Raw genomic sequence first — 24213 nt, forward strand, 5'->3', positions numbered from 1 at the left:
TGGTCAACTGAAACATACAATCTCAGTGCTGCATTAATTCAGAGGTCGAAAATACATCTGAAATGAATATACAGGGATTTTGTGTAAAAAATCTGCCTAATTCTGGAGGGTTATGTCCAGTTCTAATCTTGACAAGTTAGAAAGTGTTCTGATAACTTGGGGTTCAGTGATTAAAGGACAAGAAACTGCCTTTCTGTAGGTTTAACAAAACTATTTTAATTTTGAGCTTAACAAAAAAGACAGGGGGGGATAATTCAGTTGCAATCTGCAGGTACTTATGAGGTAGAAAGCTTTTTCTATTTTGTAGTGGAGACTTACATAAAAAAGAAAGAAAAAATCCAAAGAGTTCCTGTGATTGAAATTTAGAACTAGTGTAATTTAGCCTGCTTGGAAATTGTAGTTAACTTGTAAATGGCCACTGGAACAACTCACTGGGAAGATGCAGTGAATTCTTCACCAATGTAAAATGCTCAATCAAGTCAGTATTTCCCACTGCCTCACCAAGGGAAGCACTTCTAAGCAAAGTAAATTTAAGTATCCCTTGTAGGAAGAAGGAGACATCATAATGCTACTGGTTCCTATTCTGAGAGTCAGTAGTGCTGCACTGATGTATGGAAAGAGAATAGATATTTAATTTCCTAATTGTATTGATTTTGGAAGTCCATCAGTGTCTGTTCATTAGTAGGAAGAATATTCTGCTTAGTAGTAGTGGATTTCCATAATCCTCTCCTTGAATCAGTCTCCCTTGCTCACTTAATGAGACTTTGGAGCTTCAGTATGGGATGTTCAAAGAGTGCTGTCTTAAACAGGACGTAGCCTAGAAGCAGCAGCGTTGAAATCATTATTCTTTTATGTGGCCATTAGCAATCTTCTTTTGGAATTTAGACAATATGTGCTTTAGGGAACTAGTAGCTACTGGGCTAAATGGCCTCAAGTTAAGACAATGGTTATTTTGTCACATTTTTTTTTTTAAGAGGTGGCTTTTCCATATTTGGATTTGAAGCTGGTCGTACATGGCTTGTGTTATAGAATCACAGAATAATAGGGGTTGGAAAGAACCTCTGGAGATCATCTAGTCCAACCTATAGCTACTTGCACTGTAGATTTATAACAGAGTGCTTTGCTTCAGTTTTCAGGGCTCTGGTCTTGTATCAGCAAAAAATTCATGTATGACTTCATAACAAATTGCAGTCTTAGCTAATAGAGGCATTTGACCACCTCTAAAAAAATAGGAAAAAAATAACACTGACTATGCTGAACACTTTAATCAGAAATATTTTAAATACACGTTTTTCCCTTGTTTCTTAATAGGAATATTTGCAAGATCTTTGCTTCTTCGTCACCAGAAGTTCCAGTTAGTTCTTGTGGAGATGGCGGGGAGAGCCTCAAAGAGAGGATTGTGAGGTGGGAGGGGGACATGAGGAGAGATGCACGTGAGGTGGCAGTTTTCAGCAGCAGTGATTTCAGAGAGATTGCTCATGGCCTTCTTCCTGCACGCTGGAAGAAGCAGGATGAAAGGTATAAGGACTTGTGCTACTTCTACATAACACAGAGGGATCTCCAGAAGCCTAATGACTGGTTTATTTCCTTCTGCTGCCCGAGATGGACCTGCTGTAACCTTCGTGTTCAGTTGGATTGGAGAAATACCAGTTAATTGTTTTTTGCAACATTCCTGTGTTTGGTGATGTCAGGACTTGATGCAGTCCTGTGTTTTAGGAGGAGGATGGCTCACCAAACAATCCTGTTGTCAGAAATGCATAAATAGTTCAGCAAGAAGTGTAACAAAGGCACTCTGATACGACAGAGACAATAAGCAGCAGGGACAATAGAACATCTTGGGAAGAAATGTCTTCTGTTGAGGCAGACATCATCTGGAGAATTAAAGTGTTCTAAATAGGGAAATGGCTTTTAAATAGAGTCTGTGTGATGCTGCAGCATGTCTTTGAAGAATGAAGATCATTGGCTGATGTATTTTATTAATATTCCCTGGTCTTTGAGAAACGTGTCTTGTGATTTAACCAAAAATTTATGTAAATTTTCATTGCTTGGTCTGAGTGTTTTACCGGTACAAATTGTGATCATAGTCTTTTCCCAGCACAGTATCCTCTGGGTTGTGATGGTTCAAGGCTTGAGTGCTGTCATTCTTCCGATACTTGATCCCTGCATTGTCTACTGGGCAATCAGAGCTCTGCCTCTAACTGATTTAGCTGAAGAAAGTCACACGTTTAATATTCCGTTGTACCCCTGTACTGGAGCTTACTATCTCCATTTCTGCTCTGGCTCATTGTGTTGTGCTTCTTGAACCCAGTTTCATAACCCAAAGAGAGAAATGCATGTATTGTTCCGTTTGTCTCTGCAGTTGGATGGTAACTTCTGGCAGTGGAGGACACGTAAACCACCTCAGCCAGCATAGCAAAATCTGCAAGTGAGCTGAAGCACTTTGTTATTCAGTCTCCTCCTCAGCATGTACTATTAAAAAGAAGTAATTCCACAGAGACTACTCAGTCTCAGTCCAATTTTTATTTTATCTCTCTTTGGTGAGATCAAACTAGGGCTGTGTTATCTTTCTACACTTGTAGGCAGATTTCTGCCTTTCTGCAGCTGCTGTATTTTGGGGGACAGCACAGTGCCTAATGCAAGGGCAAAGTTGAAATAATGGAGGAAAATGTAGTAAAAGCTTGTTTCTTTTAAGAAAGTGATACAATCTTATGTACAGTAGAATGGATTTCTTTGTTGCACTCCTTACCCCAAGGAAAAAGACTTTTGTTTCCAGTCTTGATATTTATCCAGTTGGATAAGTTAGACCAGTTAAATTATACAAGCTACATGCAGTATTTTCTTTAGGACATTCTGACTGGCAATATGGAGGTAAAAATTCTGTGCTATATGTAGATTTATTTGATGGAACATTGTCTTTTTTATTTTCTTTAAAGGATATTGTCAATTCTGAACTAAGAAAAAAGCTAAAAAAACCCACTTTTCATTATTTCATTCAATGAAAGTGTATTTAAGGAAATGATCGAGTAGGCAGATTGTTACTCTACTGTGTTGTAGTAGTTTTCAGTTTTTAATAGTAGTTTTCAGTTTTTAATATGAAGGTCTTTAATTGCATCAGAAGTTGTTTGTCCTGATCTAGATTAGTTACAAGCTTCTCTTACAACTACCTCTGACCTCATCTGCAGCTGCTGAGCAAGTTATCCTATGGACGTGGTGTCCCTCGTTTCTGCAGGGGGATGCTGACTGTGAAATGAGTTGTTTCCGTAGCTTAACCTTGGCAGTAAAACTGAAACAAAATGGTTTGAAAACCTCTCCAGCACGTGCTTTCTGATTAACAGTGCTGTAGCATTTCATGCTTCTGGTGCTGGTATCAACAACAGGCTCAGAGGTGTTGGCAGGCCTGCAGGCATGTGGCTCCAGAGGCAGCATGTTCCCACCAGGATTTGATACGGATGCAGCTAAAGGAAGAGAGGGAAGCAAAACCCAAGTGGGTGATACTTCCACTTTGGTAAGCTTGCTTTTCCTTACCAAAGTGACCTTGTTGGATTCTGCCATCCCTTCTTGCTCTGGGGACTGTGTGGTGTCCTAGAGGATCTGCAGTTGGCAGGAGTTCAGCTGCTTTGCTGGAAATCCGTGAAGATACTGCTGCTGGGATGTTGCCATGTGCCTGCTCACATCTGTTGGAAAGAACAACGAAGCCCTGTTGTCAGTAAGCCTTGCTCCAAGCAGTTGCTGTGGTCACCACCCACGTGATTATGTATTGATAAATCTGAGACAATGTTCAAATGCAACTCTGGAGTTGTGTTAAAGTTTAATTAATTAACTATTGAAGACCATTTGAGTATCTCCTGAATTTTATGGGAGCCATTTCAGCCAGACCTCCTTGTGTACTAATGAGTTTTCTGTACCAAAGGTCTCTGTGGGTAGGTAAGATATTACTGGTTGGTGGGGCACTACCTAGTTCTTGTAATCACAAGTACATAAAGAATTGGTACCTTGCCCAAAACCCCAACTTTATATCCTATTTTTCTGGTTATTTAACTTGTATGGAAATTGTAATCCAGTAAAACTCAGGGAAATAACTGAAATTGCTATAGTGCATTTATTTGCTGCTGCTATATTTTAAAATCTTATTTAATCTTCAATAAAATGATACTATGTGTTTTATACCTTAAATTGTTTTTCCTTTCATCTGTCATCGTTTTGCGTCCTTCCAAATGATGGAAAGAACAGAGGTGCTTGGGATGCTGGGTAGGAGAACTGAAATGTGTGGGCAAACAAGCGTCAGATTCTCCTGTTTGGGTTTAGTTATGTTAGGAAGATAAATCACTAACCACTACATTTTCTGGCCTGGGTGCTATGAGAACCAGGTGGGGAAGAAGGACATTGCAGTCAACTGGAAGTGCTGCACAGAAATGAACATGACCTACATCTGCTGTGGTAGAATCCACCAGATGTGGCAACATGAATTCTGGGTTTGCAAGAAAGATGCTCTTTCTCCATGGCTTTAGCTTTGTAGAGAGAAATACCTGGTGAAAGGTTGGGCCTCTTTCAAGGATACGAAGGGAAGTTTTGTTGGGGGGAGTGAGTGTGGATTTAGAGATGAGCTCTTAACTTCTTGCTTGTGTCACTGGCAGAGTTCTTTACTTAGAGGGATTCAGTGATCTTTGAGATTTTGTTCTAGCTATGTCTTGCTGACACACTGTTGTATCCTCAGAAGACAGCTTTTCTAGTCCTTTGCATAGCTGGTTATTTGCCAAGATCTCTGCATTATCTGCAGGGTGGAAAGATGATCCTGAACATGATCCTCTCTGCAGGCAGAGCTTCAGTGTGTGTAACTGAAGGACAGATCATGATGTTTATGTGTCCTTAAATGAGAGTGTAGAGTAGCTTAGGTAAATGAGAAGATAGATGGACAGGCCTATGCAAGTACAATGCAGAGAGCTGTACAATGCCAGTGGCAGTGCTCAGCTGAAACATGTCTGTCTTATACTGGGGATGCTTCACCAAAAGCTGTGTGGCAATATAGTCCTTTCACAGTGGTTCTGTCGCTTTCAAGGATTGCTATTTTAAAAGCATATTTTACTTTATATGGCAGAAATTCTGGGTTTTGGTTGCTACATCAGCATCCCCTGATTCCTGCCTGTGAAACTGAGTTTGCTCAAAAATACCGTGTTTCAGCCTGTGAGAAGCTATATGCCTGGAAATTCAGTAGCTTGTGGCATGTAGAGGGTCAAAGGAGATCATCAGTTAGTCCCTTTTGGTCTTTAATGTGTCAATTCTAAGATATGAAGAGATCATGTAGAAGAAAAGTGAAGGAATTCAGACTAAGAAAGAAAACCATGAAGCCCAAAGAAACTCAATAGTCTCTTGTGCCCACCGAGCCTTACCTATCGTCATTCTGAGGAGCAATGACTGGAGAGACTTTTGTGCAGTTCGCTTTCGATCCGCTTCAGCAGCCACACCACCAGCACGGATCTCTCACCATGGTTTTGCTTTCAAACTAAGTGGTGCAAAGGGATTGCATGTTCAGAGTTTTGTTGCTAGCCCTGTTGAGACAAGGTGTGGATTTACAGTCACAAGGACGGCGGATGTGGCCATGAGAAGGACACGAGTTGGTGCAAATTTAAAATACTAAAATATTGCAGCCCCTGAACAATGACTGAATATTCCTCAGAAAATCAATCCCCTTTCATGCTCTAACAAACCAAGTGGTCAAGCAACTAGAATGTTTGGCAAATGTGACACTGGCTGTCTGTTCTCAGTTCATATTGGGTTCCCTTCCTGATGGTTAGAGGAAGGTAGAGAGTTGAATGTTCTCTCTCTAACTGGGATATAGACTTGTTGGGGAACCTGGCTACCTGTAGTTCATAACTGATTTTAATTTTTAAAAATGTTCATCTTTTATTATTACTTTACTTTTTTACTGCTACTAGAACACAGAGGGCAGTAGGGCTTATCTTGTACTTCCCATGGCATTTCATTTTGTTTGTCAAAGCAGAATAAAGAGAATTCTAGACCCAGCATCGGAGCAGAGAAATACAAACCTTACTTTTCTTCAGTACCTGGATTCATTATAAGTGGGATGCCTGGTTTTCTGCAGCTCATATTTTGCAAATAAATAGCATAAGCCTTTGATCTTATACCTTTTTTTTTTAAATTATTTTTTTATTTGGCCTAAGTATGTGTGTTCTCACACATTTGTACACACCCAGCAAGTGCCTGCAGAGGCATAACTCCTACACCTGGACCAGCTGTAACTGCTTTCCTAACTAGCAAATGCTGCATAACAAAGCAGAAAACTTCAAGGATTTCCAACCTCTTTCTTTTTAAATCTTTTTTTCTTTCTTTTTTTACTAATGTAGGTATCATAGTGCATGATGGTATCACAGAGGATAAATCCCTTAAGTCAGTTTTAACTGATACATATCAGCTTTTGAAATGGTGTATTTTTCTTTCATGGCAAGAGCGCAATTATATTGGTATTTTCACAATTCTGTTTCAGATGACAAGAAGCAGATGGTTGCAAATGTTGAGAAACAGCTCGAAGAAGCAAGGGAACTGGTAGGTTTTGGCTTTTCATATGTTAACTGCAAATTCCTGGGGAAAATTGATAGAACCATTAGTAGTAACATTTAACACATGTGATGGCCTTAAAAATGCTTATAATAGAAAATGAAATACTGTTTTTGAAATAGGTCTTGTCTGAGGATATGAAATACCTAAGAGGAGTGTATCATTTGTTAATCTTGTGATATAAGGTTTGTATTACTGGTGTAGTCTGCTCCTGGCTTTGACCTGTGAATGAGGTCTTTTACTTTAGGAATTTTGTTTACACACCTGGACTGTTTGGGGTTTTTTGTTGGGGGGGGGGGGGTGATGGGGGGGGTGATGGGGGGGGGGTGTTGGTTGGGGTTTTTTTCCCCTCCTGGTAGAATCTATGTATCTATTTGATTTAATCTGTCTTGTAGAACAGTAGATCTTCTTTTGTCTTTTAAGAAGTGAGACATAATGGTAATTAGGTGTTTGAGGTCAGGGGGCAACGGTAGTGTGGATTATTGCTCTGGGAAGAGTAGATGTTAACCAAGTGTCAGTGGTCTGCACTGACAGCAGAAAGCAATATGTGTTAATCAACGGTGAGTTTTTATAACATTTCTGCCAGTTACAACCTGTCATGTCCTCCATCTGGATGGGGTATAAAAGTAAAGTTTTGTAGAGGTGGAGTAAGTGAGCAAAAGTGCTGGTGACAGTTGAGATTGAGATTTATTTATTTATTTTACTTTATTCCCCCCACCCCCCTGCATAACCAGTAGTTCCTTGCCTGAAATTGCTTTTGTTTATTGCTTGTAAATGAGATTGGTTTATCTTGTGTCAGAAATCTGTCAGGACAGGGAAAGGAAATTAGTTTTTCTAGCTCAAAAGTTTTTATAATTGAGCAATTTGAATCAGTGATTTGGTTGCTACCTAAACAGTAATACTGAAATGCATTTTTTGAAGTGGCATAGGAAGAAAAAGATCTTTAGAGTGTTTGTTGACATACTTGGTGGTTTTCATTTGAGAATTGCTGGTGTAGACCAGAACATTGGAATAGCATCCAGGAAAGCTGAATCTTGGAATGACTCCACTGCAGGTTTACCCTGTGAGGATGACAAGTACTAACATCTCTCATTTGGGTTTCTCAGTGAGAAACACAGTAAAATTACTGTCCCATCTCTTGAGGATGTTCTGAAGATATATTAAGGCCTTTTGATTCAAAGAGCTGAAAGAAAGGAAAAACCTGGAAATGTTTTTCATCTCCTTGTCACTACAGCTTGATAGGGCAAAAAAGGATAGCACTACAGTGAAAGCATAGCATGTGTGGTCTGATGAAAAGTCATTCAAATTTGGTTTTCTACTCGAAGTAAGATTGGAAGGAACAGAAATTGAGTTAATGGCTCATTATGTCTCTCCTTATGTCAAAAAATTATCATCTAAATTTGTTATTTATTATAATATTCAAAATTAAATCCTGTATCTGTACTTTTATCCTAATGATGATCTTCATTTAAAGTACTGGCATTTCTTTCACGCTTTTGTTTTAGATCTTGTTGCTAATGCTCCTAGACAGGTGCTTAATTCAATTATTGGCTTTAAGCAATTACCTAACATGCTTGTGATTAACGTCAAGGCTTGGGTTTAAAAATCAATTTGGACAAACCTGCTAATAAGAAAACTGATTAAATAGATCCTCTTTTAAACTGAAGACTACAGTAGAAAATCACAATAAACCTAATTCCTTACTACTGATGGTTTTCATACATTGGTTTGCTTTGTTGCCTTGAGTAGTCAAAGTTGGATTTAGAGGATTTTGTTTTATTTCCTGCTTGGCTAGGAAATAGCACTCATGTATTATAAATATTATTGTAGGGATAATTTATTCCCATCGCCTAACCATTGATTGTTTTAAAACACTGTCTGCTTTGTTTGGGAAAATCGTTGTAATTGATTCTATCTATGTACTGAACAGACACCAAAAGGTTCAGATTCCCAGGCTGCCTTTTCCAGCCAGAGCTGCTGAGTAAGAGTTCTCTGAAGAGAAATCCTGTCATTCCACATCCTGTGTGGACTATCTGAATGTTATTTTTACCAGATTTTAAAGAAAGGTGAAAGTTGTGATAACCTTAGGGGAATTCTTTGAGTGTAAAATCTAGCACGTGCTAGAAAAACTGGAATTAACATTTCTGGGTGAAATTTTGCTTTAAAAAAAAAAACAACAACAACTTTGCCTTTATGTTTTATGAGGAATGCATCACAAAATTGTTGTGTTGCAAATGCTATGTGTCCTGGTTGTGGCCAGGCCAGAGTTACCCTCCCCGAGCAGCCAGCCCAGGTGAGCTGAGTTAGCTCGGGCTGTTTCCACATCACCTGACATCAGTCCCCCATAAAAGGGGCTGGCTGGGGAGAGGCACCCCTGGGTGCCTCCAGAGCATTCTGAGTGTGGCCAGGTTGGCCCTTGAATCATGCAGTGCTCTGTAATCATCCTGTCTGTAAGGTACTCTGTGTTATCATCGGGTGTGAATGTGATTGGGTGTTATTGTTCCACTTTCACAGTGCTTTTGTCAGTCAACTGCCCTTATCCTAACCCATGGAGGCTCTGTCTCTCCTTCTGGAGTGAGTGGTGGGTGGTGCTCAGCCACTTCTTGGGGTTGAACCACCACACTCTGTTATTCTTACCTAGACACCTGGCTTTTTAATAATGCATGCAAATTTAGTGTTTCAAATGGTATGTTATTCTTATTTAGACACTTGGGGTTTTAAAATCTAGTTCTCTATTTCAATTCCAGGACTTTAGAATCAAAAATAAATAGCAAAATTTACAGTTTTCTTAAAAACTAGTAACTCTCCAGAGCAATTTCCATGTAGAAAAGTTATAGTAATAACACCTGTAATTATTATTATTATTTTCGAGTTTCAGTGGACAACATAATTAACACTACTTTACCTTGTGTTTCTCAATGGAAATACCAGTGGCTGCTCAGCTTTAAGCTGTATTCGGTGCTGGGATTGTACTGGGGATCGTTAGGAGCAAAGCTACTTGGTTAAATGCCTGAGGAGCTGTAAGGATGGGGTCTGGTTTATGAATTTGGCTGAGATAAGTGCTAAGATACTCGGCTTCAGCACAGTGGTGGCAAGTGTGGGCATAAGCAATGATGGAAGTTTGAGCTTTTAGGTTTTCTGAAGAAAATTTGAACTTCTACAGATGTTCTGAGACTTAAGTGCCAGGCTATTTTTAGTTTTTAGCAGAATTTAGCTCTTTTTTTACTTGTATATGAAAAATCAGATTTTTTTGACCAACAAAATGAGGCCTGAAAGGTACATTAAATTCGTTCGCATGTAGGTTGACACCTGCTTGGACCACTAGTGTCTGCATGACTTTGCACGGAATTTATCAGCCAGCCACAAAATGTACCTTGTTTAATCATCTGATGACAAAAACACCCCAATGCTAGTTGTTGGTCAGCCTAAATATGTGTGCTGCATCATTGTGTATTGGACCTTACACTCTCTGATGCTGACTCTTGGGAATGAATGTCTTGTATTTCATGGACCGTGATCTCATGCAAATTCTGTATTTGCTGGGACATGGTTTCATTTTTATATAATAGATAAGAATTGAGGCATCAATAAAATATTCTGGCCTTGTATATATGTATAGTAGGGGGTTTCTTTCTATGTTTATAAAACAGTTGATGTCAAATATATTGAGATGAAATTGATAAGAAGTTATTAATTCCAGCTATTGGTTTAATTTATAATATCCCTTTGGAAAGCTAAGCAAGCCTGAAGTCAGAGAACTGTGTGGAATTAGGCACTGCTTTCTATGTTTCAAGTCATTACTGACCATTTAATTGAAGCCTGCTTTACTCTTTATTATTGAATATCATTTTGTATAATCAGAATAGATCAGGCGGAATGACTTCTAAGTATCTGGTAATTCCATTGATTAAATTCAAATGCTTTTCATACAATATGAGGATGAAATTTCATAGTGTACTCAAGTGATTACATAGGGATAAACTGTAACTGTCCCCTGTGAAGACCTGTAAGAAGCAGCTTGGGATCCTAATTGAAAGGTGTTTCTATTCCAAGGCCATGTTGCTCAGCAGAGATCGGTAGGAGGTGAGTAAATAGTTTCAGGTGTCTGCAACAAACAAGGAGAGGCATTCTTTCATCTTTTTGGAGTAAGTTGGAATGATTTTGAAAAGTGGCTGAGGGGTTCTCCTGCTGTGCACTGTGCAGAATAAAATTTCTGAACAGACAGCACCATGTAGCGGAGGCTCCATGACCAGGCAGGTAATTAGCAGGCAGCTCAACCCTGGTTTATAACTCCTTTTGATTTTCTATACCTCCGTGCCATATTCTTGTGTTTCAGGCCCCTTAGTATTCTGCATGGCAAGAATAAGTAGAAAAAGCTTTTGAAAGATAAATTCTGTCTCTGACATTTTAATGGATTTGACTGCATACATGTTTTTGAATAATATTGTCATTTAACCTTGAAATTCAGCTATTTAATATACCTACATACAGATTTGGGATGTAGATTTAGGCAGTCAGTTCAGGCTTTGTAATTCTGCCAAATAAGCAGTATTTAAAAGAACAAGAAATATGTTATTAAACATAGAGGGTGGTGGTAAATAAAACTTTAAACATATACACACACATATCTGTGTGTATATGTATGTATACAAGTGTGTATAAAAACAAATACCCTTTTCAGCCAAGGGTTTCCAAAACCACATGGCTAGATGCAGGAAGTTACTTAACCTTGGTTTTACTTTTTTTTTGTGTAGTAAAACGTGTTTATCACATTTGGAATTGAAATCCAGAAATGTGTTGACTAGGATCGTTCCTTGTGAGCGTTAATAGTATTGGTCTTGGCACTTGTTTGTTGACTTACAGCTGCTTAAAGACTTTGATAAATGGTTTATATATTGCAGAATACCATTTTTCATTATAAAGAAGGAATATTTCTTATGACTTATGAACAATTTAGGTAAATTTATCTTTCCTTTCATTACCCTTTTGATTTACATGTCTTGTCTGTATTTTCTAGCTTGAGCAGATGGAACTTGAGGTTCGAGAGATCCCACCTCAAAGCCGAGGCATGTACAGCAGTCGAATGAGAAGCTACAAACAAGAAATGGGAAAACTTGAAGCTGATTTTGTGAGTTTTTAACATTACCTAAAGAAGGCATCTATATGACTGTTTTTTAATATAATAACACAGTTATTCAGGCAACTGAGTGTATTTGTGATTAGTATAAGTGTTGAGTTCTGAGTGCATCATGCTGTATTTACAGACAGATGAAAAGCAAACTGAGGAAGAGAAGCTTTTCTTTATGTAGCAGTCTTACACTGATATTCAAGTTGCTAGCCTTCTGTCCCTTTGCACTGGATCTGAATTCTTTCTGTGCCATTAAAGATTGTGAGTGTTCATGTTTTAGGAAAAATAGTCAGGTTTTTATTCTATTTCTCAAGGAGTGACTGGTAGAACATCCAAATTAATACTGAAGTTATAACATAAATATAGTCTGAGTGGAAAATAATAGTTCATTAAGACAGCTTGTAGTAATGTGGGCAGTAACATGAAAAGCAATATAATCTCCAATCCATGGAATTTTTTAATATAGTTTCTCTTGTGTGTGCTTCATTTTAGTCTCTGTGATTTCTTTTCCATTGCACCGAAGTTCTTGGCTTTTGTATAAACCAGTTATAAATACTACATTTTAAGTAATGGATGCAAACTAACAAGATTCCCTTGTCTAGGAGCTTCTCCTGCAGTTATCAGTCCTTTTTTGTGACTAGGATTTGCACTGAAGAGATTTACATGAAGACAAAACTGTTCCCTTTAAAATCCTGAAAAAGTTCAAAGGCATTGCAAAGTGTAGGAAAATGTTATGTTAATTGGCAGCAGCTCAGTTCCTCCAGGGTAGGGAGAAAGAAATAACTGTTGGCAGTAATTTCTAGTCACTGGAGAACTGTGAATTTTCTTGGGTTGCCAGTGGCAGTTTATTCCTTTAGGGGAGGGGAGTCAATGTTTATACCTGCAGCCAAGAAATCCAGCTGACTGTCACTCTTTTGTGCTTCTGCCAAGATGGAGAAGTTGCACAAAAATGTATTAGTTGGAAGATGGTTGCAATTTTATGAAGTTTGAGGAATGTTAGGATAAAAACACTTGCACAAAATTTTGAGACAATCTCGTGCCTTTTCCCTGTAGGAAGTGCCTGTGGCTGTACTGGCTAAACAGTGGCTTCCAAGAGACCCATTTCTGGACCATCAGCGAGTGCTAGTGATCTTCTCAGATGTGGGAGAACTCCCAGTCAGCATATATTTGTTGCTGGCCTATTAATCTATGTCTGCAGATGGGGGAATTGGTACTTCCATGTGCCCCAGCAATAGGGAATTGGAGAGTTCTGAGCTGGACGCTTTTTATGGAAGAGGAGAAACGAACATGCGTGGAAGGAATGTGTCAGAGCACGAGGAGTTACAGCATAGGAAGAATGTGAGTTTGTGCTTAGTGCAAAGGAGCAAACACAACAGAAGAAAGAGGAAGGAAAGGATTGTAAAAAACGGGGAAAAACAAAAGCCCAAGAATGGCATTCAGCAGAAAATCAGGGAAAGAAAGTAGACTTGAGGGATGAAGCAAAGAAAACAACAGCTATACTTAGAAAAAAATCTCAGTTCTGTAGAACACAGTGTTGATGCAACTACATTTCCCACATAATTCCACTTGCTAAGTACTAACATATTTGAAGGTTTCTATGTGAGGGTTTGAGAATCTATTTGGACTGTTCTCTAGTCAAATATCAACTTCTTGGAAACTGTAACAGAATGATTCAGTTGTGAGTTCAAAGAGGGAAGGGGAAGAAGCAAAGAAAATGTTGTTTTCATTTATAAGCTACAGGGCCAATGAAGGTAGGAAGTTGAAAATACTTGCTGAAATTAAAGTGCTTTAGAGTGTTCTGCCTTAGTGTTGTTCTGAATGAGTTGTGACCTTTTTGACTGTAAGCAAAGTACATAGAGTTGAATGATAGAGCTTTAACAGACCTTTAAGGAAAGCAGATCCAAGTACTTTTAAAATTAATTCACTTTTATGAATGAAAGGAAATTCTTAACTGGAAATTATATTGGCAGTTTTGGGTTATGATCAGCTTACAGGTATGCTGGTCAAAGCTCTCTGCTCTTCCCAAAGGCATGCAGACATGAACTTGCAAAGTTAAGTGGTGTTCTTTATAAATGAAGTTGGAATCTCAGCTGGACCTCACTATATTTGGCCTTTCTTCCTGTGGGAAGCAGCATGTGCACTGAGCAGATGGCATTTCTCAGTCATCCTGAAGTGTGTGTTTCATTTTAAATAAATCATGTCTGTGAAATGAATTGTGAAAAATTATATACCTCAGTATAGAGTCTTTTTCATTAAGTTATATATTTCAAACATGATGTGAATGCAGAACTGGCGGTGGTGTTTTTTTATATTCATCATGATGAACATGAATTTTGATCTTGTGGTACTTTGTATGCCTTGTAGCATCTGGAAAATTTGCCCTCACCCAAGCAGCACAGCAACATATTAAAAAGTTAGGAGAAGGAAACATGAAGTATGTGGCTGTCCACAAGGATGTGACAAACCCTACCATTGTCCATGTAATATCTAATTAGTGAGTTTGTTTGATTTTGGGCAATATGTGTGAAAATGACAGAACACTGGACCATAACTTTGTTATTTACTGTACACTGTGGCATCTCAATAAATATTTAGTGTTTGATTTGAGCTTAGTTCAGCTGAACTTTCCAATGTTACTCCAAGCAGAGCTTGTTTGTCTCTAACTTTCTAATCAAATAGGAACCAGTTGAAAATAGGAAATGTATTTCCCTTCATTGCTGACCTTTTATCAGGAGTCATGCCTGCAGTTAGTCATTTGTGCTCTGCAGTCCAGAGGTGTGTATGAAGGCAACATCATCTACCCCGTGCACTGGATTGCACGTGGGTAGTTAGCCCACTAATTGCATTAAATCATAGAGTGTGTTAGGTTAGAAGGGACCTTTAAAGGTCGTCCAGTCCTACCCCCTGCAATATACAGACTTCTTCACTAGATCAGGGTGCTCGGAGCCCCATCAAGCCTGATTCAAATCTGAGAGGAAAAAGCCACCTTGCTCCATCTTGGCCCCCCTTTCTTGGAGAGGAACAGTGGGAGTGGGGGGGGAAAAAAAGGCTAACTCAACTTTTTCATGAAAAGCACTCAGTGTAGCACTGTGCATGGAGAAAATTAACAAAGCATGCACACCACTCAGGGCAGGGGTGGTTTCTGATGGGTGCCTTGGGGCTGTGCGGTTTTTCACGGGGAGCATCTCACTGGGGCGAAGTGTAAGAATAGGGCAAACAAAGTGATGCTGCTTAGCAAAAAAGCTGTGTACGCCTCAGGGGAAAGTCCCAGGCTTGCTTGCTGTATGCAGTAAACACATCAAAATGACCCCATTTACTAAACTTTATGCTGCCTTTTTCAACTTAAAGATGTAAATCTTGGTTTTATGAGCTTATTTTCAATAGTTTATACCAGTACGGCATTTTAATAGCCGAGTTTGCTCCTGTTAGTCCCAAGCTGGGGCGGCAGAGCTCCTCCTGCAAGGACCAGGCTCGCTGGGTTGCCGAGGCTGTGGTAATGGCTCTATCTTGTGGCCCAAAGTGGAGTTGCAGACCATATGCTTGTGCTTTCCGAATTGATTTAATGTCTTGGGACCATCTCCTACAGAGTTCCTGAAATTCAGAACACTCATTCTATGAGCAGGTTCTTTCCTGCTCCGAACAATGCACCACTAAGTGGTTTAACCTCGTAAATATTTTGTTTTCGACTGTTTCAGATGTAGAATGACCAAGGTGGCTGCCTGCATCAAGTAAGGTCTGAATGTAAAAAAACAAAACCCAACAACCAAAATACAAGGCCTTTTATTTGGTAGGCTTTTAAGTGTATGGACTATAAGTATTGTTTGTTCTTTTCAAATAAAGCTGCTTTTTTTTTTGTTAATTGTTACCCCAAAATGGCCAGTGATCTTTAAACAGTGGGGATATGTAGTGGTAAAGGGCTTTCCAGATTTTGTAAAAGACTTTGACCTGAATCTGTCTTGGTTCATGTGCAACTGTAGGTGTATAAACTCAGCAATGTGTGGTTATCTGCTGGCATTAGGATTCACCCCAAGGCTTCTGTGTACTGACTCAATGTTAGGGCACCTTTAAAAAGTGGGAAGGGGTTGGTGAAGGTGGAGGGAAAGGCAGGCGTTTTCCTGAAAAGCTTACAGATAGACTGTGGGGTGCTCAAGCAGATGAGGAAATAAAAAAACCCAGTAAGTCTGTATTACACAGTAATATTTCCATTACAAAAATGAGTGTGACACAAGGAAAGTGGGCTGGGTATATTCAGCAAGAAAAATTAGCTATCACTTTAAAGAGGAGGCACAGGAACTGTCCCTATCCTGGCATGGCAGCACAGAGGAAAACTTTACAGGTAGGATTGTTATCAATCCAAGAGACGGCACTTCCTCCTTTTAAAGGTTCAGAATTGGTGCTGATCTTCATTATTCTGACCCACAACTTCAAAGCCAAAAAGGGAAAAAAAAAGAGGGGGAGAAGCTGTAGGTGTATAGAGACATTGTACAAAACTTGACTAAACTTTTCCATGCGTTTGACATGTAACAATAGCGAAGATATACACCCACCCTTCATACCTCCTACAGGCTCTGTTTAAGGTGATTGTTAAAGAGGCAACTACCATCAAGCTTTAAAAGCATTGAAGGAGATAAACAATGCAATTTCATTTGATGACTTTGGCTCTTTTGTGTGACACTGAAGTACCACTGAAGTCTGGAGCTCATCTGAATGACTGCTACAGTTGTGTCTGTTGCATTCTGTCTGCTTTTTGCTGCTACCTTTATTTCAGGTTCAGTCACCTACACAGACAAATGTTCGTATGGCTATAAGCTTAATGAATGGCACTTGTCAAGTGACAAGTTCGTGGCCTCTTCATGGCCAGAATGTTCCCTAGTTTTCCCCTTTGAACTAGATGTTTAGAGACTCATCTGTTGCTGCTGGGTTATTTTGACTTTCAAAGCAAAGCATTATTGCTTTACAGTCGCAAAATCACAAACTGTTTGTGAGACAGATGTGTATATTGTCAGAGTTGTATTCCAATGATGTTATTAAGGATCAGGAACCCACCATGTGTAGATGTTCTGTATGCACATGCACCCTGCACACTGGCACACGTGCCTGGAATGAAAATCTGATCTTCCCGTCACATTGGAAACTTTGGAAATCAGGTTAGTTTTTGCAGTGTGAGTAGCACAGCTCTTTTGAACAGGACTGGGGAGGATTTGTTTTAATGCACACAAGATTGAACAGATTAAGTTTCAGAAGAAAGAATTTGAAATATCTGAATGTGTCCTTTAGACAATCTAATTTTGAGAAAGCATTTTGTGAACGTTTCCTTCACTGTGCCATTCTAGAGATACTGTTGCCTTCATGAGATAAGTAATCAGTCCTCTACACTGTACTCAGAGGCACTGCTTTTTTTTTCTCTGTTCCTTCTGTAATAATTTCTGATACGATATCTGTCTCCTTGGCTGCTGCTGAATGTTAGGCCAACCCCCATTCTGCGGAGGAAAATCCTGCTTTGTCTACAGTTTGGTTTTACTTGTGTCCCCACCTTGGTTTGTTTGTGGTAGAAGAAGGTAGAAGCATTTGACATCTTGCAGTGACTTTATTTATAATGCTGCTATATTAATTTGGGGAAAAGTTACCCAGGAAAGAATGTTCTTTCTGGTTTGGGTTTTTTTTTGTAACATTCAAGGCCTAAACCAAAGTTTTAACAAAAGATTAAGAGGTGGTCTAACTTAGATTCCCTGTAGAAAATGTGCCCTTATTTATTTATATCTTAAGAATATTTTTGCAGTTTCATGTAGATGTACAGAGAAAGAAAGAAATTTATTTCACCACAGACTTTACTAGTGATGACATGATTTTCCTTAGAGGAAAGTGTGAAAGATGGGAACTATCACGCTTAATTTGTAGTTAACCTAAGGGGTTATGATCGTCTTAAACTGAGATGCCTGAGAGGCCAGACCAGTGAAGGGCACCTCACCTTCTGGGTTTTACAATTCTGTAGGTATTGCTTACAAATAATCCTCCCATGTTTGACCAGTAAGATACATCTTGTAACACAATATGTGAGGAGAAAATATGCTGGATAAGAGCAACGAGGCAGCAAAATTTTAATGTCAATAAAATTAATTCCTTAACTAGATTTTTCTCTGAACCAACCTCACCATGATACTCGTAGGAAATTCTGTGTCTGTCTTTCCAGAGATGTTGGTTATCCTTTAAGACATAGAAATAAGACTGATGAGTTTTGTGGCATGCTGTTTGTTCATCCTACAGTGGGTCAGTGACTACATAGACAATGCACATGATTTTAAGAAAAACCAGTTTATGGAGCACTAGACTTGGCTGAGTGACTACAAATAAAGGTTCTTTCAGGAAGTGATTTGGTGAGTCTGATAATTCTTGTGTCTGGCTGGGGGCTATGAATGAAAGGGATATTGACTCAGAGTGTGCTGTAAGCATTCATGCCTCTCTCTCTTATCCCTTCATACACAAAATGTTTCTGTATTAAACAAAGCTAAAAAATGGTCTATTGCAGAATGGAATCATTCTGTAAAATACTATAGAAAAATATTACATGCTTGTGTTAAGGCATATCATAGAAGTTCAGCCTGACATCAGCTCTGCCTTTTTCACTAAACATGCTTTTTCACCTGGCTGATGCCAGCCCTCATCAGCTTCTTGCAGGTAGAGAACTGTCATTTGTCCATTTACCATGTAATTTGTTCTTATGTTAAACCTTCTCTTTCTTAATGTAGTAGAATTAAATCTGTTTGCAGACAGCAGAAGAACCACTGTCCACTCCAAATTACTTTCAGCCAGCCGGTGGGTAAAGTGACTTCATATACAGAAGGTGAATACTGGGTTTGGGGGACAGAAGGAGGAAAGCTTTATCATTTCTCACTTTCTCTGTCATGTCTTACTTTATTCAAGTGATGCTTTTGTTAGCAGCAGTCAAAAAGATTCTGCAGTTGGAGCATAGGTGTAGGATGCAATGACGAATAAAGCAGAACAGAGCGTACCTCACTCTCCCTTCCTTGTATTGCTCACCTGCAGTCATGTAAGTAGAAGTTTGATTTGGTTTCTATCATGACTTAGAAACATAAAGATTTCAAGAAAAAAACAACAGGCAAGCTTGAGAAAAGAGAAATACACCAAACAAAAACCCCATCATTTTTTCATGATTGCTTTTCAGCCTAGAACTGAACTCTAAAGTCCCTTAGTGAATTGGTACTTTTTGGCTTGAAAATAATAATAAAAACTGAGACTAATTTATGTTTGGCTGCAACATAGGAAGATACACGTGCTACTGTTAAAGTAAAAAAAATAATAAAATAAAAAATATGGAGAATGTACCGGTTTGACACTGGAAGGATTAATTACAGACCTTTTCAGATTTCTTCATTTGTTTGTTCAGGGGATGACACTAGATGGCACTGTTTGTTTGCAAAGCAAGTACCTTTTTTCTTCTCCCCTCCGCCCCCCCCCCCCCTTTTTTCCCTGTTTCTTTTTTTTCTCTTTTTTTTTTCTCTCTCTCTTTTTTTTTTTTTTTTTTTTTTGCTTTGGTAGTAACTGAAATTACTGTTTCATGAATAAAATATTTCTGGTGGGATTTGCATTTCTATATTGGCTGAAGATACTGTGTTGAATGTTTTATTAACCAGCCCAGTGCAACTGTCAGCCTATTAAAGAGATCCAATGGACCCTGTTTAGCTAAATAAACTAAATAAATCCAATTCGTCAAATTGTGTTCCTGGCTGTTTATTTTCCATTCTTTTGATGTACAGTTTATTTTAAGTTAAAGCCACATAGTTTTAAAAATTAATGTGAAAATAGAATTTAGTGTTTGAAACATGAGGACACTAATTGCCATGGTCAAAAATAGCTTTCCTTTATGGTGAAGTTGCTGTTTGGTAAATGGTAAACTTTTTATTGGTGACTGATTAACTGTCCCATGTCAAAAATTAGATTGGCAAATGAGTGGTTAATGGCTTTTTTTCCACCTCCTTTGCTGGGTTCTGTTGCTTTCATGAAATGAAACTTGAAATATAAGCACTGCTGTTAAAAGTTGTTATTTCTATCCAACTTTCAGAGTTTTGTGCTTCATCTCCATATTTTCTCAATCAGAATTCAAGGGGAAATTTTTATACGATCATGACATACTTAAATGCTTATTGAAACCCTGATTGCATCATAGGCAAATGCTAGAGTGTAAAAAAAAAGCTCTGTGCATAACTGAATGTACGTCTGGTTGTCAAACAGCTGTCAAACGTTACAAATAGTAACATTCATTATAGGCTCCTTGTACTAATAATATTTTAGTTATGTTTTTTGCTGAAGACCATTGCCATGCAATAGCAGGAGGCAGGCTATAAATTCATGGTAATGTTATTGGCATAGTAAAAATTCTTCTGTGCTATTTAAACGTTCCTGTAAATGCAAATATATTTCTTAATAAGCAACATGAAGAAACAGTGATGGGTGTATTTTCTGATGCTTTCCATAGTGCTGCTTTAGTGGTGTTACGTGTTAACTTTTGTGTGGTTTAAAAGAAATGGAAGTTACCAAGTATCCTGTATTGCATAGTTTATTTTATATAACCTCAGATTTCCAAACATGGAATACTGAAATTTAGGGCAATGAAAACGCAGTTTCGTTGAATTCTGGTTTTGGCTTTTCTCTCAAGAAAGCTACTATAATGGATTGAAAAGGCTTTGTGAGGAGCTTAAGCGTTAGTATGAATTTGATAGTGTCAGGGTTTCTTAAGGAAAATCAACCAGCTCATTCAGTTGGGGTTTTTTTTCATACAAATTACAGTTGAATTTAACCAAAACTGTAAATTTTGCTGCTGCTTTTCCTCCAAACTCTAACCCAAACACAAAGTAGATATCTATCCAGATGTTTTCAGTGTTGGATAACACGCTAGTTCCTTGTGTAGGTAGACTTTGATTTGTTCTGAAAAATGTTAAATTTCTTAAATATGTAGCACTTAAAAGTGCTATGTAGTAATTAAGACACTCATTGTTAGGCTGTTTTCTCTATTATAAAACCTTCCCATTTTGTGCTCTAAGCTGGTTCTTTTTAACATACCAGTGGTAAAGACAAAAGGAACTTTATGGAACTGACTCTGGTGCAGGTAAAAGGAGCAGCTGAGATGTCTTGTTTCTGGTGTAAGACTTGGCATGGCAGGAATATAAAGCAAAAAAAAAAAGCACCTGGAAGTGTATTAGAATGGTTGCTGGTTTGTATTTGTGGGTTGGGTTTTTTTTTTTCCTTCTTGTAACTTTCTTTAGTCTGTGAAGTTTATGGAAAAAGTACAAATATCTCTGTTCTTTTGTTGGGTAACTTTTTGTTTATATTCTGCAACCATTTAGCAGGCAGTTCCAAGTCAGCGTCCCTTAAAGCTGCTGTACAAACCACAACAAAAAAGTTGTCCTTGGCCACGAAGTCTGTCTAAACTTGCTGTCCTTACCCAGCTGGGGAGGAAGTCACAGCAAAGGCTGGAGGATCTGTCAGCTGTACACTTGAAAGTTTAATGCTTGCACACATTTCTAATAAGTGGATCAAACACAGCACCTCCCTTACTTTTCATCTGCTTTTTATAGACTACCTTTTGCAAGTGCTAGGAAAATAAGTCTTTTCCAATATTTAGCAAATACTACAGGGGTTTTACTTGTAAAAGAGCTGATCGATGAAAATTAAGTAGAAATATAAAGAACAGATAGTGAAATAGAATGTAGCAGGTGGCTTCTGAGATCAGCAGTAGGACAGTCGTTTCCCCTGCTGTAGAGACAATGAACAATTTCTGATGGGTTTAATGATAAAAGGTTTTTGCTAACTAAATATTTGGTGCCTCATGCATAAGAAAAAAATTGGGGAGGGTGTGTGGGCTCTGCTTGTTTCCCATTGGGTGGCATTAGTATTTATTTCTGAATCTCCATAACTTTCCAACATCTCCTTTGTTGGGTTTTTTATTTTATTTTATTTTCAGAGAAGTTAAGGCTAGAATGAATAAGGGTAGTGTTTGCCAACTTACCCTCCTGGTCAGCATGGAAACATGTTAGGCAGGCTTTTGCAAAACGCTGAATTACAATTGCAGACTTTGTACCTGCTCACTGAAGACTCAAATACAAACTCTGGCAAGTCAAAGGAAAAGCTTGTGTTGTGTCTGGCGGGTCTTGGCTTGGACCGTGGGTGGAAAATGCCTCTGTGTTACAAAGATAGCACCTTCCTTTCCACTGATACATGAGTAGAAGGCTTTGAGCCATTATTAAATCTAACTGTAATCTTTGCTAGTGTCAATCACCAACCTGGAAAAAAGTGGTATTTAATATTTGATTTAAGAGAATAATGGCATTAATATAAAACCAAATTATCTTATTTCATAATTTGGAAAGTAACTTATTAAATTCATAATGTTGTATGGCACTTTGAGACATATACCTGCAAGTATTTTGACACAGGGGTCCCTGTTTTGTGGTGTATGTAGCACAGAAGTGTTTCTCATCCATGAGAACAGCTCTTTGGCACTGTGATAGTGAGTACTAAATAGAACTGTGCAAAGAACTGGGCTGTTATCTTGATGTGTTTCTGTGATTATTTTTTGGGTTGTTATTTAAGAAATACAGGTTAGTTTCAGTATTATGGGTTGTTTCATTAGCAGCTGTCTTTGAAATGACAGGTTTTAATATTTTGCAGTTTTTAGCATCCTTAAAGACGACTGACAATTTCCCTAAGATTAATGTGGTTGTGAGTAAAACTAATAATGGTTAAAAAGGATCTTAACTAGTTCTAGGCATTTTTTAATTTAAAAAAATGTTATATTTGTAATGACTGCATTTTTTATTGTTTTGTAATTCAACCTTATTAATACTTCCAAGTGACCATGTGATTTCCTCTTCTTTCTGCCCAGTCTTCAGGAGAAATCAGACTCTCTGGTTCAGTTGTGTAAGCTTCCCACAAAGTTAGTTCAGTCAACTAAATCAAGGCAAAAAGTTACAGAAAGGTCAGGATTAAGTTAGGGGTTACTAACCTGAATCGCTTTCCCAGCCTTTTTAAGCCCTTAGTGCTCCTTTTGTCTTTTCTTCGCTTTCTGACATGTTGTCCTCCTGTTAGATCTTTATTTCAGTTGAAGGTACCTGGGCTGCATCTTTCTTTTGACCCATACTTGGAGTCAATTTCAAACGTGTTATTAAGGTCCCCTTTTTCCATTCATGAGCTACAGGTTCAGCATTCAGCAATGCAGATCGGTGGCTCAGCACTTCTGCCCTCTAGAGATCTTGGTTTAAAATGCATGAAGTTTAGGATGAGCATAAGGAAAATTTGCTCCTCTGCCTCCTCATTTTGCTTGTCTTTTTTGGGACAAACCTTAAAAGTTCTCACTTTTAACTTGTACCTAAAAAGTATTCTGTTGCTAAAGTCATCTGCTGAGTTCTGTTTTCTCATAATACAGGACCAGTTTGCCAGCCATTTGTATGTTTTAAAAAATGACTTAGCTGAGGACTTTTCTCCCACCTAGGGCTTCCTGTACAGTGGTGGTCTTTGGTTTGGCAGTATTGTGGTTTTGAAGTGAATTTTCCAGTTTTCCTCACTTAAACTGCATGTGAGTCTGAATAGAATTGGGTTTTGAGGAAAACAAAGGGAAACTCCATTTCAGATGTGCATAAAACACAGAAATAAGGGTCTGAGCCAAAGGCTGGTGTTTCGGACAACTTTAAACCATATTGAAGTGCAGATGTTTGGTCCAAGAACTGAGTTAAATCCATTCTGCAATGATACCTGAAATCACATGCTGCAGAAATGATAGGTGAAAAACTCCAAGATGCTCCCCTTTCTTATGTAGTTAAATGTATCCTTTTGGAGCAACACCATTATTTTCATACTGTATTTCAAACAAAGAAAACCAGGGTGCATGCTTTCTGTAGCTTGAAACTGGTTACTAGTAAGTTTGGACTTCTTGAAATTGCCTTTTCAGTTAGTTTGATTAGTATATGAAGATCAGTTATCATGTACCATTCTTTTACCTTCATGTCATTTGAACAGAAAAAAAACAATCCTCTGGTTTTCCATCATGTTCAATGTGTGTTCAAGTTCTTTAGCACTAAATTTCTGACATCCACAAAGGATTAGTGGGTAGTACTTGTAATATTCCTCATCTAAGTAACTGTACTTACAGTGTTAGAGATTTTGATGTAGAAGCTCCACTACTTAGTGAAATTCCTGAAGGACAGGAAATTCAATCACATCTTGCAGCATGTCTGCTGTATTCTGAGAAATCAGCATCCACAGCATGCAATACTTCTTGATGTCCCTAGTGTCAAATGACCATACTATCACATTCTTCTCCATGTGTTATGCTGAGGTGTAGAGTGAGACCTGCAGAAGAAAAGTTTCTTCCAGCATGGAGAGATGCTGTCAACGAACAGTCTGTCCTCTGTTTCCCCTGTGCCTTTAAACTTTTCTGTGCTAGTGGACATCATTTGATCTGGACAGGAGTATTTGAACTAATCTATATAACGGAGTTT

The 24213-nt window shown here is 38.4% G+C and overlaps 1 protein-coding gene across 2 annotated transcripts in view; it reads left to right on the plus strand.

Moving 5' to 3' along the window:
• Positions 1 to 24213, plus strand: part of VTI1A (vesicle transport through interaction with t-SNAREs 1A) — a 267123-nt gene that overhangs the window by 1318 nt on the left and 241592 nt on the right. For both annotated transcript variants that reach the window (XM_084265085.1, XM_084265086.1), the window contains exons 2-3: positions 6503 to 6561; positions 11591 to 11701. In XM_084265085.1, coding sequence (XP_084121211.1) covers positions 6503 to 6561; positions 11591 to 11701 — 170 coding nt within the window. The remainder of the gene's footprint in view (positions 1 to 6502; positions 6562 to 11590; positions 11702 to 24213) is intronic.

Source organism: Gallinula chloropus (assembly GCF_964237585.1).
Source record: "Gallinula chloropus genome assembly, chromosome: 5".
Classification (NCBI taxonomy): Eukaryota; Metazoa; Chordata; class Aves; order Gruiformes; family Rallidae; genus Gallinula; species Gallinula chloropus.